This window comes from Anser anser, assembly GCF_964211835.1.
Source record: "Anser anser genome assembly, chromosome: 3".
NCBI classification, from domain to species: domain Eukaryota; kingdom Metazoa; phylum Chordata; class Aves; order Anseriformes; family Anatidae; genus Anser; species Anser anser.
The window spans coordinates 124148314-124163632 of record NC_139722.1 but is presented as its reverse complement, the minus strand read 5'-3'; the positions used below and the strand labels follow the sequence as shown (position 1 = coordinate 124163632).

Below are 15319 nucleotides of genomic sequence, written 5' to 3'. Positions count from 1 at the left end.
GCTGTAGAGTCACGTGTATTTGTACCCGCTCATTTCTTCACCTGCCAGTTTATTGTGCTACAGACGTTACAGAACACACAAACTGCAAGGTTACTACTACCTTTTGTAACCGATGCGACCTTTGGTAGGGCTAGCCGTCTAAGAGAGCCACCAAAATCCCCTTCACGCCCGGATTTCACCCGGAGGTCGCTGCGACTTACCCGGACAGCTGGGACAGACGGGCTGCTCTTTCTCCTGGGAAACCTGCGACTGCAGCACGCCAGCTGCAGCTTTCCTCCCTTCAGCTGCCGCGCCACCTTCGCTCGGCGACAAACCCCGCGGGGGTCCCAGCGGCGGGGAGCTGCTTCTGCCCTGGTGAGCCGCAGGGAAAGGAGAGAGCCGGCCGTCAGCGCGCGGGGGGAGGAAAACCTCCGAGGCGCAGCCCGACGATCGGGCGCAGCGAGGACCCGCGCCCGGCCGCCGCAGCCCCCACCCCTCCCGGCCCGACGCTCCGGGGAAGCGCCCCCGAAGGCTCTCGCTCGCCTCACCGCCGGCAGCCGCGCTCGCAGCCAGCGGCAACCTGCGCCTCCCGGCCGCGGCCCCGGCTCGGGGAAAGACCGGCCGCGCACCACAGAACTACAGCTCCCAGCATGCCGCGGGACGGAGCAGTCCATCCGCCCCAGAGGGGAGTCGGCCAAGCGCACGCAACCGCCCGCCCCCCGCGCCGCTTCGCCCCCCTCTCCCCCAGCCCTCCGAAGCCCCGCGCAGTGCAGACCCCGCCGCACGCCCGCTCCGCTCCGCCCGCTCCGGCGCGGCGCCGCCCCCGCCCCGCACAAGGGCCGTTTCCGCAGAAGCCGCCGACCGCGTGGCGCCCCAACCGCCCGCCGCCTCGCCCCCTCCCGGCCCGGCCCGGCCCGGGGCGGCACCGACCACCAACCTCGTTGCGGCACCGCGCCGCGGCGGCCCGGCGCGGCCGCTGCCGCCCATAGCGCCGGCAAGCCCTGCACGGCACCTCCGCCCTGGGCTCCTCCGAGCCAATCACGGAGCGTTTCCGCCCTGAGTTAAGGCTAGCCGTGACGCCGCTTCCGCCCTGGGTTCCCAGCCAATCACGGAATGCTCCCGCCCTCACTGACGGCTCGCTCGGACACCGCATCCGCCCTCACGGTCCAGCCAATCACGGAGCCGTTTTGGCCCTCGGTGAGGGCACGCCCTGACGTCACTTCCGCCCCCGGTTCCCTCCCAGGTAACGGGTCTCAAGGCAGTTTGTTCCCTTTAAACAATAACGGAGCGCGGCTGTGCTTCAGAACGATTGCATTTCTTGAAATCTCTAGGAAGCAGTCCGTGAAATGTGATCTCGGACCCTCGCCTTTTAAGCATCAGAGGCAAACGTGCTATCTGTAGATGCTCCTTAGAAGCTAAACTGTCAGTCTGCAATTGTTTTACCTTTACTGCAACTCAGGACCGCACTCGGAGCGCTGACTCAATGCCGTGTGTGCTGTCTCCAGCTAGCTGTCAGGCACACGCTGCTCCACGGAGAAGTCAAATTTCCTCTGAAATTGCTTACCCAAACCAGTATGGGACGCAATAGGAAACCAGGGAGGAAGCAACCTCTCCTCTGCACTCAGAGTCCGTCCTGCCGTCAGCTACAGCATGGGACAGAAACCGTATTATTCAGATGCGGAGGTATCAAAGATGATCCTCTGAAGTCGCATCGGAGAACTTGAGGCTGGGGGCTGGCAGGAAAAAAAGTAACTAACAAGACAAGCCATCCTAAGTCTGTAAAAAAAAAATAGAATAAAAGGAAAAAAAAGAAAAAGGTCGGAGGGTGGGGGTGGGAAGCCAGTAAGAATCAGCCTGATAAAAGGTTTACAAATGAGATGAAGAAGAAGAGGAGAAGGGGAGAGATTGTCTATGCAAGGCAAGAGACCCAGGAGGCAAAGGCTGAAGTCTAGGCAGGCAGACTAGAATGTGACGAGGAAACATACTGGCTTTCTATGAAGAACAGAGCTAGCAGCAAGGAAGTAATAATGGCAGACGAGGGAGACTAGTGCCTTTTCCTTTCACGTGAACATACTCCCTTCACTAGAGCCTACTCCCCTTCAGTATGAAACGAGGACCAACGCTCACAAAATTCAGTTATAAAATAGGAAGCTGCCCTTTGGCAGTCTCTTTCTAAGTGCCCATACCCATCACTTGCTCCTCAAACACTTGCTCATATGTTAGAGAAATGCTCAATCAGTCTTGCTAAAAATACTAGCAGTGAGAGCCTAGACTCATCGCTCCACAAGCGAGTGAAAGCAATCATTCTGCCTCGGTGCAAACATGCAGTATCAGTATGGGACAGACCACTCACAGCCTAGAGCTTCTACTTCCTGTGCTAATTTTTTTTAGCATATATTCTTAACAGTTGCGATTTGCTATTAGCAATCTATATCAAACATTTGATGTTTAATGGTAGCCTGCAACTCAGCTGCGTTCGGCATGGACAGGAAAGTGCTCATTGGTAGGAACCTCATAAATTGCAAGTTAAGCAGGGAACCTACGTTATAAGACACGTGCAGAAACCGCAGCACCTGAACGTAAGCTAACTCCTTCTCTACGCTGGGTATCAAAAACCAACCCTGAATAACTCTCGACATTGCAGAAGCAAGTCCCAAGAATGTGCCCGTAGAAAAAAAAAAAACTGGGATGGCAACAGAATTCATTTCAGAAGAGTCTTTTGAGGCAAGACTTCTTGCAGCCTTCCAGTAACTCACCAACAGAAATACACTTTTGTTATCAAAGATCTCTCTGCATTACAGTTTGCGACGTGCCAGTTTCACACATTTTCTAACCCAAGACCAGCTTCTCGATGCACCCCTCGAACGCAAAAGAACGGATTTAGTCTATGCTGCCTGAACTGTACTTTCCTCGGTCAGAAGGTAATATGGTTCGTTCCGGAAAGCATCATTTTTCAGTAACAACCTTCCCCACAGGGGCCAAACATCACGTTAACCAGCCCGGGAGATACTCATGCTATTTCATACATGACGATAACAGGGCAGATACTTGCTATATTCAATTCCTAAAGCGAGCCTCCTTTGGCAAAAGGAAACGCTATTTATTTATTTATTTAGATTTTTTTTTTTTTTTTAAACAATGCCGTGGGTTGCTGTTTTCAAAGGCCTCTCTGTCTTCTCTGATGAAGACATCTCTCATGTAATTATGGAAGCTGCAGCTGTTTCCACCGACAAGCTCTCAAAGTCCTGGGCTCACTAACCTGTGACAGCCGTAATATCCAATTGCAGGTGACGGAATATTCTAGTTCTGCTCATTTCCTTTGAGGCCCAGAAAAGCTCACGACAACAGGAGTACCATGAAAGGACCCATAATATTACCTTTATTTTCAGCTTCTTCTAAGTCCTTCTCGTTTGCCAAGAGAATTTCTTCTCTCTGATCAGGTAACAAGTCAGCAAGACGATAATCAATCTCCGCTCTCTGAAAGAGAAAAGTTTCTGAACTGCATCCTTATATGAAGTCCGTGGTGTTTGACATCTGGCTCACTTCAGCTCATTTCTACTGACACATCTTCCCGCCGTCTTGACTCCCTGGATGCTTGGAGCCAGCTGATTTTTTCCAGGACCCATTTGTGTTATAAACCTGTATTTTAAGGCTTGCCACGTGTTCCCAACCTTAAAGAGTGAGCACATACTGTTCTCTCACCTGCTCAGGCTGCAGAGCTGCCAGGGTCCTGCCACCAGCTCGAGCCCTTTCACCCTGCTGCTCTGCTGGAGGGCCTGCCAAAACAAACAAACAAACAAACAAAACACAACCACAAGACACGCAGACAAAGGTTACAGCCCATGTGGGAGGAAACGAACGCTAACCTTTCATCTTCCAACTCTTTACTCAAAGCAGGAAAACAGGTACGGTCCTAATAGACATATCAAAGAAATTCACTGTATGCCAGAACAGGAAAATCTGTATCAGATACCAAAATGCTGCCACGGTCCCCGAGCACAGCCCTTTTCAAGGCATCACGGAGATTCAGCAAGATCATCCAGGTCACAGGGGACAAACAAGCTCGTATCAAAGCTGCACACAGCTTGTATCAAAGAGACTTGACAAAGAGCAAAAGAATACAAGGACGGCTAAATCTCAGGAGAGATTTAGGAGAAAACTGAAAACAGGGAGGCATCCTTTGAAAAAGTTTAATTAGACAACTAACGAAAAGAGAAAAGATTGCAAAACAACACGGGAATGTACAAACAGCGCTGGAAGCCAAAAGCGGCCTGAGTAACAGCTTGCAGAATAGCTGCTCTCTCCACGCCTCTCCCTGTGCACACTGAAGGGTTCCTACAGAAGAAAGGTTTTCTTCTTGGCGTGGATATCAAAGAACCTGTCTCAAACTGAAACGATACAGAACAAGTTTTGAAACAGAAGCAGAAGTAACAAGTCAAAAGGCTCACGCAGCATTTCACTAAGGAGTTCTCAAGTAGCTCACGGATAAGCTACGTTTTCATTTTTAACTCTCTTGAAATTGTCTGTAGGACAGATGACTTGAAATGTGACTAATAGGCCCGGACTTCTATTTCAGAAGCGTCCTACAGAAATTGCCAGAGCAGGAATTCCCACGTTAAGGAAAATAACAGGAGGTAAGAAAAGAACTAGCGGACACTTGATTAAGAAGGCTTAATTAAGGAGCGTTAAAACAGCTTTTTAAAGCGAGGTCATACTTTATAAAGTAGAGCGTATTTTCGTGTTCTTTGAAAAAAAGTGACACACGCGAGGAGATAAGAGTTCATTTTAAAAAGTTACCTGACTATTTCAAGTGTGTTTTGGAAGACAGAAGACAAAAGAAAGAATGGGAGTAACCACGTTCCATGGTAGAGGAAGGGTCGCAGTAAGATTTCACCTTTACTTTTGCTGTTCACCATACTTGTAATTGTCTGAGACGTGGGGTTACAAGATGAAAAGCTTTATAGCTGATACAAATTTATTGCAGTAGGACAAAGTGAAAAGCGCTGATATCGCACTTTTTCCCAGAAAGGAACTTCTCGGAAAAGGAGCTAAGTTTCCTGGTGGACGCCAACTTGAACACGAAACAGCAATGTGCCTTTGCTGCAAAAGCAGCTGAGGGTATCCTGGGTGGCATTAGGCAAAGTATTGCCAGCAGGTCAAGAAAGGCGATCCTCCGCCTCTGCTCAGGAACGGTGAGGCCGCACCTGGCGTGCTGGGCCTGGGCCTCCCAGTACAGGAGAGACCTGGACACACTGCGAAGAGTCCAACGGAGGGCCACGAGGACGGTAAGGGACTGAAGCACCTTTCCTATGAGGACAGGCTGGGAGAGCTGGGACCGTTCGGCCTGGAGAAGAGGAGGCTTGGAGGGGATCTCATCGACGTCTGTAAATACACGAAGGGAGGGTGGAAGGAAGACAAAGCCAGACTTTTCTAACTGGTACCCAAGGAACAAAAAAGGAGGCAACAGACACAGGCCGAAACATAGGATGTTCCCCTCCTGTGGTTTCCTGAACATCAGTAAATACTTTTTCGCTGTGAGGGTGACTGAGCACTAGCGTAGGCTGCCCAGGGAGGTCGTGGAGTCACAGTCTTTGTGAGGTTTCAAAACCTGTCTGGACGTGGTCCTGGAAAACCAGATCTGGGTGGCTCTGCTTGAGCAGGGGTGTTGGACCGGGTGACCTCTGGAGGTCCTTCCGACCTCAACCAGCCTGTGATTCCTTTGCAGCCGCTATGCAACCAAATAGCGAGCACAATTCAAAGCAGATAAACGTGAAGAAATGCAGAGGCAAAAGGGGAAATCAGGCCTCGGTACTGCACATAATCCTATGAAAACATCACCCCAGTGCTCATCAGCGTCGAAGAGCAACTTACACGTTTAAGCTTTTGGAAAAGGCCTAGGAAAGGCAACAAGAAACATCACCAGTCTAATCAAAACTCAAAGTTAGCCTTGCTATCTCATAAACTGAAGGTTCATTTGCATCTTGGATGCTACACAGAATTTTATTTTTGCCTATCTTAAAAAGGTCACAGTAGAATAAAAACAGTTTCAGCCAAGAGAAACAGGGATCGCCAAACTTTTGGAACAGTTTCTGTAGAAAAGGACTAAGAAAAAACCTTTTTCATGTGACAAAGAGACGATGAGGGAAAAGACGATGTCTCATATCATAGAAGTTGAACAGAGATCGATCACCCGTGTTCTCTTTCCATACAGAAGGCGGGGGCATCAAAAGCTAGCAGGAAGCAAACTTCAACGCTCCTCCTGCCCACAAACACACACAAAATAAAGGAAGCAGTTCTCCACATAGTGCTAGCTCCAGAGTTTACGCACAATACCTAGTTAAGGCTCGTGACTGCTGTGACCCACGGGTGCTAAGTGTTTACATGGGTTCAAAGGATATGGCCGATTTTTACAAGAAACACATTAAGCGTTTTTATACTCAAAGGCATTGGCTTGTCTTAAAGTGCAAGTCACAAGTATCGCTCTATACTCGTTCCATTCTGCTAAGACCACCGATCTTTGGTCTGACTTTCTGCGGCCCTTGTTACATTGTCACAGCAACACAGAGGCAGGAAAACATTCCTGCATACGGTAACAAAAGACCGAGTCATTAAAAGAACTTACGACAAAAACCCAAACTACACACTATCTTAGTTCAGCCGTACATTCTATATGCACGCTTTCACCCTGGAATCTTCAATAATAGATGATAACCTCTAAGACTAAAAGCAATACAAATTCTACCTAGTTCTTTGAATGCAAGTCTGATGCAGCAAGTCATCAGCTGGAAGGAACCCGAGCAGAGGATTCAAGATGTTCTATTCCAACATTAAAAGTTACCTTTCAAAAGCCGTTTGTCAAGCAGAGCGTAGTTTCCCATTTGTTGAACAGGCAGGCCTAGCCAAATTTTGACCCTAAACTTCCAGGAAATCTCTACAGCTCCCAATGTACATGTTACTTCCGTACTCACCTGCAGGTTTTACCTCTGAAAAAAAAGTTCCAACTTTCTTCCCTTCCACAACACCTGTGATGACATGACCCGAGATCTTTGGGTGGGTTCCACTTGCAATCACTGCAGAGGTGCCTCCTTGGAGGGCCCACAGAGCTGCTTTCACCTGCGATGAAGGATAGAGCCAGTTCCCGAAAATGCACTTGTTATTTGAATCCCCATGCTCAACACGAATTCTTGCTCCACTTTGATCACTTACGTTTCCCACCTGGGATTTGGTTCCAAACGTCACCGATTGTTGGTCTCCTGGGTAGGATATGTCAGTGAGCTTTGCATCATCGGATCCAGGAGGGCTGTCAAAGAGTCCTGAAATGAATAATAAAAAACTGTTAATGTTACATATCTTCTGTTCCAAAGCTCACCAGGGAAAAAGAACTAAAGCCTTTGAGGCTAAAAACCTGTATTCCACTCTACAGGATTCAAAACTTCCACTGAACCCTCCTTTTGTGGAACTGAAAGGATGAAACACTAACATGCAGGCTCAAGATGCGTAACTTCACCGGAATTGTAGCTAGTGTGAGGAAACAGAATATCCACATGCTGAATAGCATCACGTACGCTGGGAAGTACCCACACTTCAGTGAGGTTAGAGAGAAAACCGGAAAGAAGTTTCCAGCTTTTATACGGTTCAGAATCAGGGCTGACACACAAGAGTGCACAACTGAACAAAGGACAGTCCTCTTCACCTAAAATCTCAGATGATATTCCCGAATGCTGTGTTGTACACTGATAAACCGGGCAACTTAGAAATATGTATAAAGGCTAACTATTGAGTTCTGCAAAGAAAGGACACAAGACTATAGACACACACTTATTCATTTTAAGTAAATATTGTACTTTTATTTAACTATGTTCTGAGTTGAGCGATACTTCTGTTTACCTAACATGTAAACCCTAAACTCTACCGCCAAACTTCCCAGAAGTTCTATGCGAACAAACACGTCACAGATTAAAGCGCACAAGTGAAGAGTACCTGAACTCTTCCTTTACAGCTTGGGAAGGAAAGGACACTTCTTTCCATAAAGAAGATACCACAGCAAATGAATAAGCTGTGAGGAAATGGGAGCGGTGTTTTCGTTTGTTTTTTATTTTTATTTTTTTATAAGTTGTTTGGACTACCATTTTTGTTATTTTTTTTTCCTGAGGCAGTCATTTCAACTAGAATCAACCATGAAATCCATCTGAAACAGCTGGAAGAAATTGTGGTTATGAAAAGCCAACCTCCTTCCTTCTCGGGGCCTACAATATGGACCAAAGTCCAGAAGCCACCGAAGGAAACACGTCTGGAGATGATAAAAAGAGTACGTGATTTTGTTGATGGCCTGGTGTGAAACTGTACCAACCACCTTCCTCTTTCCAGAAAAGTACCTTCAACATCAACAGGTGACAGACTTCACGGCAGCACAGCTCACAAGACTAGACCACTATCAGCCACACGTCTGGGAGACAGAAAAGCTAGCAAGCTCCAGGTATCTGGAAAGCAATATCCAGGACATGTAAAGTACCCATAAATCACTGAAAGACAGAATCCACTGCCGGAAGAAGCAAACGATTGTAGAATAGCGTTCGGCTTATATGCAGGGAAAGACTATGTATTTAGAATCAGGAGCGTTACTCATGACTATATACAATTCCGAGGAGCTAGCAAAAGTACCGTAGCGTCCACACAGGGCGTGCCTTCCAATCCTTTTACCGGCTTTGTTGCCCTCCTCTGTACGCTTTCAGGGATCTTAACGTTCTTTTTATATCGTAGAGCCCAGAATCGCACACAATATTGAAGGAGAGGCTTCGCCAACGCTAAATACAGTGGGAGAATCACCTCTTTTGACCAGCTGGCTACGCTGTGTTTAATATATCCCAATATGCTAGACGATAACCCGTGCTTCTGAATCCTCTAGCTATCTTCCCAGGGCCCTGAAATTTATTTTGATTGAACACAGACTTCTTGCTGCAAACTTGTTGGTACCCACGTGAAAGAGCAGGAGTAGGGAATAATCTGAAGTTTGAACTAAGCTCGTAAGCTCGCTAGCAATGTCCCTGATCCAAGCCCCAGGCAGGTAGAAAAGCTCTCGGTAAAGATGGTCTGGTCTGCAGATGGGAGCCTCTGTTCCCTTCAGAAGGCAGTCACCTGTGACTATAACCTGGCACTATTTCTTCACAACGCTGGCCTTGATCTCTCGATCACTCTACAATTCCACGAAAGGAATTGCCTCCCAAGTCGTTCTTGACTGACCACAACTAGCGTTCCATAAAGCCCTGCAAGCACTTGTTCATTGTTTCTAGGATAATTCTTAAAGCTGAAGCGGGACAAAGTTTTGTCCACAAAGGCCTTCGGGGAGACTTCTGAAAGGAAAACCAGGCCAAACCAAAAAACTAGGAACAGCAAGCGGCGTGTACGTCGGTTTTGCTAACAGAGTAACACTAACGTACTAGGAATTTCCACGTTCTTTGCCCTCTACCTTGAAAGTGTCACCCAATTCTGTCAGTGTTCACCATCAGCTTCTTTTTTTTTTTTTTTTTAAATTTTCACATGGACATCTGAGAAAAACATTTCGAGTCCCCGTCATCGAGGGAGAAGAGGAGAGGAAAAAAAAAGAAAAAGAGAGGGGGGTGGGGAAGAAGCACAGCCATTCCTTTCTTCAGTAATGTGAGCAAAAAGCTCAGGCGCTCGGCAACAACAGAATCGTAGAATATCCTGAGTTGGAAGGGACCACCGAGGATCATCGTTAAGGACCACCGAGTCAAACAACGCGCTTTGAAAGACAAAACACAGAAGAACCTGCACGTTATTTAATCTCAGCTGTAGAGTCACGTGTATTTGTACCCGCTCATTCCTTCACCTGCCAGTTTATTGTGCTACAGACGCTACGGAACACACAAACTGCAAGGTTACTACTACCTTTTGTAACCGATGCGACCTTTGGTAGGGCTAGCCGTCTAAGAGAGCCACCAAAATCCCCTTCACGCCCGGATTTCACCCGGAGGTCGCTGCGACTTACCCGGACAGCTGGGACAGACGGGCTGCTCTTTCTCCTGGGAAACCTGCGACTGCAGCACGCCAGCTGCAGCTTTCCTCCCTTCAGCTGCCGCGCCACCTTCGCTCGGCGACAAACCCCGCGGGGGTCCCAGCGGCGGGGAGCTGCTTCTGCCCTGGTGAGCCGCAGGGAAAGGAGAGAGCCGGCCGTCAGCGCGCGGGGGGAGGAAAACCTCCGAGGCGCAGCCCGACGATCGGGCGCAGCGAGGACCCGCGCCCGGCCGCCGCAGCCCCCACCCCTCCCGGCCCGACGCTCCGGGGAAGCGCCCCCGAAGGCTCTCGCTCGCCTCACCGCCGGCAGCCGCGCTCGCAGCCAGCGGCAACCTGCGCCTCCCGGCGCGCACGGCCCGGCCCCGGCCGCGGCCCCGGCTCGGGGAAAGACCGGCCGCGCGCCACAGAACTACAGCTCCCAGCATGCCGCGGGACGGAGCAGTCCATCCGCCCCAGAGGGGAGTCGGCCAAGCGCACGCAGCCGCCCCCCCCCCCGCCGCCCTCTCTGCGCCCGCCCGCCCCCCCCCCCCGCGCCGCTTCGCCCCCCTCTCCCCCAGCCCTCCGAAGCCCCGCGCAGTGCGGACCCCGCCGCACGCCCGCTCCGCTCCGCTCCGGCGCGGCGCCGCCCCCGCCCCGCACAAGGGCCGTTTCCGCAGAAGCCGCCGACCGCGTGGCGCCCCAACCGCCCGCCGCCTCGCCCCCGCCCGGCCCGGCCCGGCCCGGGGCGGCACCGACCACCAACCTCGTTGCGGCACCGCGCCGCGGCGGCCCGGCCCGGCCCGACAGCTTCCGCCCATAGTGCCGGCAAGCCCTGCACGGCACCTCCGCCCTGCGTTCCTCCGAGCCAATCACGGAGCGTTTCCGCCCTGAGTTAAGGCTAGCCGTGACGCCACATCCGCCCTCGCGGTCCAGCCAATCACGGCGCCGCTTCCCTGTGGGAAGGCGACCCTGAGGCTGCCCCTGTGCTGCCTTTTTTTTTGTTTGTTTGTTTATTTTTTTTTAAAGAAGGCGCGGGTGTTCTTGGTCCTCTCTCGTCAAGTATATCTGCGAGAAACATCTCAAATAATTTTCTTGACACGCGATCTTCTCTGAGGCTATTTTATTCGCGGTTGCAGTGGCGGGCGTCCTGCCGATCAGGAGCGCATTGCAGTAAGCACAGCATCAACTTTTATTCCCTGTTCCCCGACACCTGATCCCCTCCCCTGTATGTACCATGTATGTACAATCTTACTTCTTTTTCAACCATTTAATTTCTCCCTTCTTATTTCCTTTTTTTTTTTTTTTTTTTTCCCTTTCTTATGTTTCAGGAACCTGTGATCTTTGTTTTACCGTGCCCACGCTGCTCAACCTGTTTTTCCTCAAGCTTCTGCCTTATTTCGGAACAGTGAGGCCGCCTACTGTCCGCTTACCCACGTGGCGTTTCTCCTCATTATGACTGCACAACTACCTCGGAATACAGAAAATTAGTTCTCTACTGCAAAAACACAACTTAGTTTCTCACAGCTCCCTCCTCTCCTTTCCTTACTCCTACTGTTGTTTTTGCACCTCTTCACGTACCGCGCTCTTGAGTTTCTCCAACGTTAAGGCGCAATAGTCTTCTTCGGATGTCACGGGGGATGGGAGGCGTACAACGCCATTATTTTTACAATACCAACAAATAGTTGTTTGAGCCAATTCTGTTCAGGTAACCACGAAGTTAGTTTCTCCCAAATGTTTCTAAATGCCCAGGAACTGTCACATTGAGCTACTCTATGTAGGATCTTCCCCCCCCCCCCACGCCCCCCCAGTATACCTTTTTTCCCCCCAAATATCAGTCAAATCCGTCCCGTTTGATCTACATCTATACAGCAACTAGCATTAATTACAGTGCACGCTCCTCCTTATGAGGTTATTAATGAATCTAATACTATTCGATTCTACGGTGCTATTTTTGCAAACTTATCAAACTTATTTTCTAGTTCTTCAGTTATAGCGGAGATATTTACAATAGCTTTTTCTAATTCACCCACCCCTCACCGAGGTAAAAACCACCTTGCAAAGCTGTGAAATACTAGAGAATTTTACTAGAGAATTGTCTGGAGTCCGCTTAATCCTGCGTGTGGTCTCAAGGGGGCTTTGGCTTTGTGGGTCTTCAATAATAGTCACGTTTGGAATTATTGCCTCCAGGGTGCAAGCTCCCTTCCATCCCAGGGGCAACACCTTCCTGGCTTTATTGCCACGTAGCCAGTACCACCTCTCGCCATTTGGGACAGGCCATCCAGTTGCAGGATTCTCACGTCGCATCTGGCACGCGCTATGTATATTAGCGTTCCTGTGGCTACCATATTTGGTGCAGCGTGGATTATTCCCTGCGTGGATAATTCCACACCCAGGGTCAGTACTATCGCCCCCTGAGTTTCTATCACTGTTGTTTAAAAGGCACCTTCGATAACGCGGTATATTGTAGCCAGGATTACGCGCAGGGAGCGTGAGAAACACTCCGTAGCCAGTAGCTTAGGCTCAGGCGAGGATCTCAGTGAAGTAGTAATTTATTCGCGATCGCAATGGCACGCGTCCCACAAGCAGGAGCGCGCCTACTAGTCACACAGTACGGTTTGTGTACTTTCTTTCTCGACGACCGGGACCCTCCCCTGTTTCCCCACTGACTGGGTATTCCGGGTTCACAACCTATCCGACGCTTCACAGACACTACGTGGCCTTCAGTTGCCGGCCTGTTCAATTTCAAATTTCTTTTGACTTTTTTACTGTTTGAAGTGGTAATGTTTCTTCACTGATCTGACTTGACGCCGTGATTTTCACCTAGCTGCTCTGAGGGGTCCGGTTGTCTGCATTTTACAAGGTTGTCCGTTAAGCTTTCTTATCACTGCGAGCCTATCTCAACACCGCATTCCTTCCCTCTAAACAACGTAACTCTGCAAAAACAACATTTTTATTCCCACAATTCCCCCCTTTTCTTCTTTATAAATTGTTGATTTTTGCAAAACTTTTCTCTGCGGTGTAATTTGGTAGATCTCTTCCTCTTCTTCACCTTCTTTGCTTTCCATCCCCTCTAATATCATCGCCTTACGTGAGTAAGGTGGTGGCTCCACGGTCATTTCTTTCGATAGTGCAGTTTCAGTGAGCCGCTGTACTAGTCCTTTTACACAGGGGATAATGCAACAACCAAGGGCCGTCAAAACTCCTGATACTACGATCAAGGACGCAGATACGGACGCTAGGATCCCTTTCCATTTACCAAACCAAGATTCCGAACATCCCGCGAAGGAAGGGCCGGTTCCTAATTACTCTGCCAATTCACTGGCAAGGGCGGGAAGCCCTTGCAACGCTCTAGTTACTGTGCCATCTGGGGCAGTATTGTTGGGTATAAAAGTGCAACAATGGTTGCTCAGTATCACACACACACACACACCTCCTTTCTCCGCGATCAACATATCTAATGCTATTCTGTTTTCCCAAGCCATTTTGCTGGTGGCATCTAGTTGTTCAGCGATTTCTCTTATCACATCCCTTGTATGATTTATGAATATCTGCTGACTATAATAAATACTCTTATTGATTGTTACCCACCAGAACAGCGACTCAAACCCTGCAGCAATGTGATTCCTGGCTTTCTGTTCATCGGGAACTCCTCTAGGCACCCCAACAGAATCTATGTACACTCTATCATCAAATGACATTCCTAAGCCTCTTTTACTTCTTCTGTGTATTTGTGATGTTTCTCTTTCAAATGCCAGGGTGAAGGGTATAGCTAATTGAACAAGTGCAAAAGTGCCTCCCCAATTAGATGGTAGGGTGGACCATAAGATCTTCCCTCTGCAGTACCACCACAGATCTGCCCTGGGGATCTCAAGTCTTGAGCAGTTTCCCATCAGGTCCTTGGTAGCATTCAAGGTCCTCGTGCACAAGGCAAATTCTCCCAGATGCCGGGTAGCGCTCACACCCTGCCGTGAGAGGCAAGCTGCATGGTCACCTGTAGCTGTAGAGAATGCAGGGGGAACCCTGATATTGCTATCACGCAAGGAAGGGAACAGCAAAGAGAGAGACTTACAGGCCTCATTTCCCCAGGCAGTCTTTTCTTGGTACAATGCAATCATACATCGCATCCCCTGGGAATCCCTGGTCCACCCCAATGGGAAGGGCACTATCCGGGCAATCCGTCGTCCCGAGGCACAAGCATAGCAAGTGCTACGGTTGAGACTCTGGACAGCATATTTGACCCATTCTATCCAGGCATTCACATCCCCATACCCTGTTTCAATCTCAAATGTTTGAACTGCCACATTTCAAAGAGAGCCTCCTGTTTTCTCTCCTGTTTTCTCCTTGAGTTTCTCCCTTTCTCTGATGGCAATAGAGGATCGTTTCCATACAGCTGCTCTCAATCTGGCTGTTGGGTGTCTCCCAGTTACTTGTTCTCTCTGCTCAGTTGTCATTGGGCATTTAAATCTCCACAAGCTAACACCTCACAAGCATCAAACATGACAGATTGTGGTACATAACCCTCTGTCACATTCACCCCTATTTTGACGGGGTATCCCATCTTACTATTATCTGGTCATGCCTTTTCCAAGTTGCCAATTGACCAAGGCCTTCTCTGAGGCCTACAGTCACTAGAAACAAAATTAATAGTTGATTTTTCCCGGTCATTATTTTTAACCCTTAGGTTTCCAAATAATTACCAATACAAAGAGTAAGATATATGTACCCTACTACTAGAACAAAAACCCCTTGGGAGCACTTTGATTCGCTATAGGCCAGTCCTTTCTCTCAATCACAAGTCACACTCATTAGTTACCTGTGAAAATAAAAGGTTAGTTTACAACTGTAAGCTTTTATCCTGCTCACAGTCCACTACAAGATTTTTCTCTTCGATTTCAACTTCCAACAAGTCTTCTGTAGGAACAGCTTCCCAGGTATTAGGGTCGACGGATGCCTTCACTCGAGTATAGTGAGTCCAGCCTTTTTGTGCAGTTCTTACGGCTGTTTCAGTGGTTAGTAGTACTTGGAATAGTCCTTCCCATTCAGGCTGGAGTTTTGATTCTTTCCAGGTCCGAATCAGGACCCAATTTCCTGGTTGATGGTGGAGAATGGGGAATTCCAAAGGTGGGGTTTGAGCCAACAACCCACGGGTCCTGAGAGATGACAAAGAAGAGGACAACCCCAGAATACAGTTCTTAGGAAACTTCTCTTGTTTTGAATTGTGGTATCTCATCCCTTCTGCCCAGATAGGGGAATCCGAACAACATCTCATACGGTGAAATTCCTATATCGTTTCTTGGTGCTGTTTGAACCTGGAGGAGTGCTAAAGGTA

The 15319-nt window shown here is 49.1% G+C and overlaps 1 protein-coding gene across 1 annotated transcript; it reads right to left on the bottom strand.

The window, feature by feature from the left end:
- Positions 1 to 1273: 1273 nt before the first annotated feature.
- LOC310895934 (uncharacterized protein) lies at positions 1274 to 13266 on the bottom strand (the record flags this gene model as incomplete). The annotated part of the gene is made up of 8 exons (XM_083827650.1): positions 1274 to 1755; positions 3357 to 3456; positions 3682 to 3755; positions 6948 to 7092; positions 7186 to 7292; positions 9986 to 10136; positions 10754 to 10877; positions 13247 to 13266. The coding sequence occupies 8 exons, from the start codon at positions 13264 to 13266 to the stop codon at positions 1619 to 1621; spliced, it is 858 nt and encodes a 285-aa protein (XP_083683776.1). The 3' UTR covers positions 1274 to 1618.
- Between the last annotated feature and the right edge of the window lie 2053 nt (positions 13267 to 15319).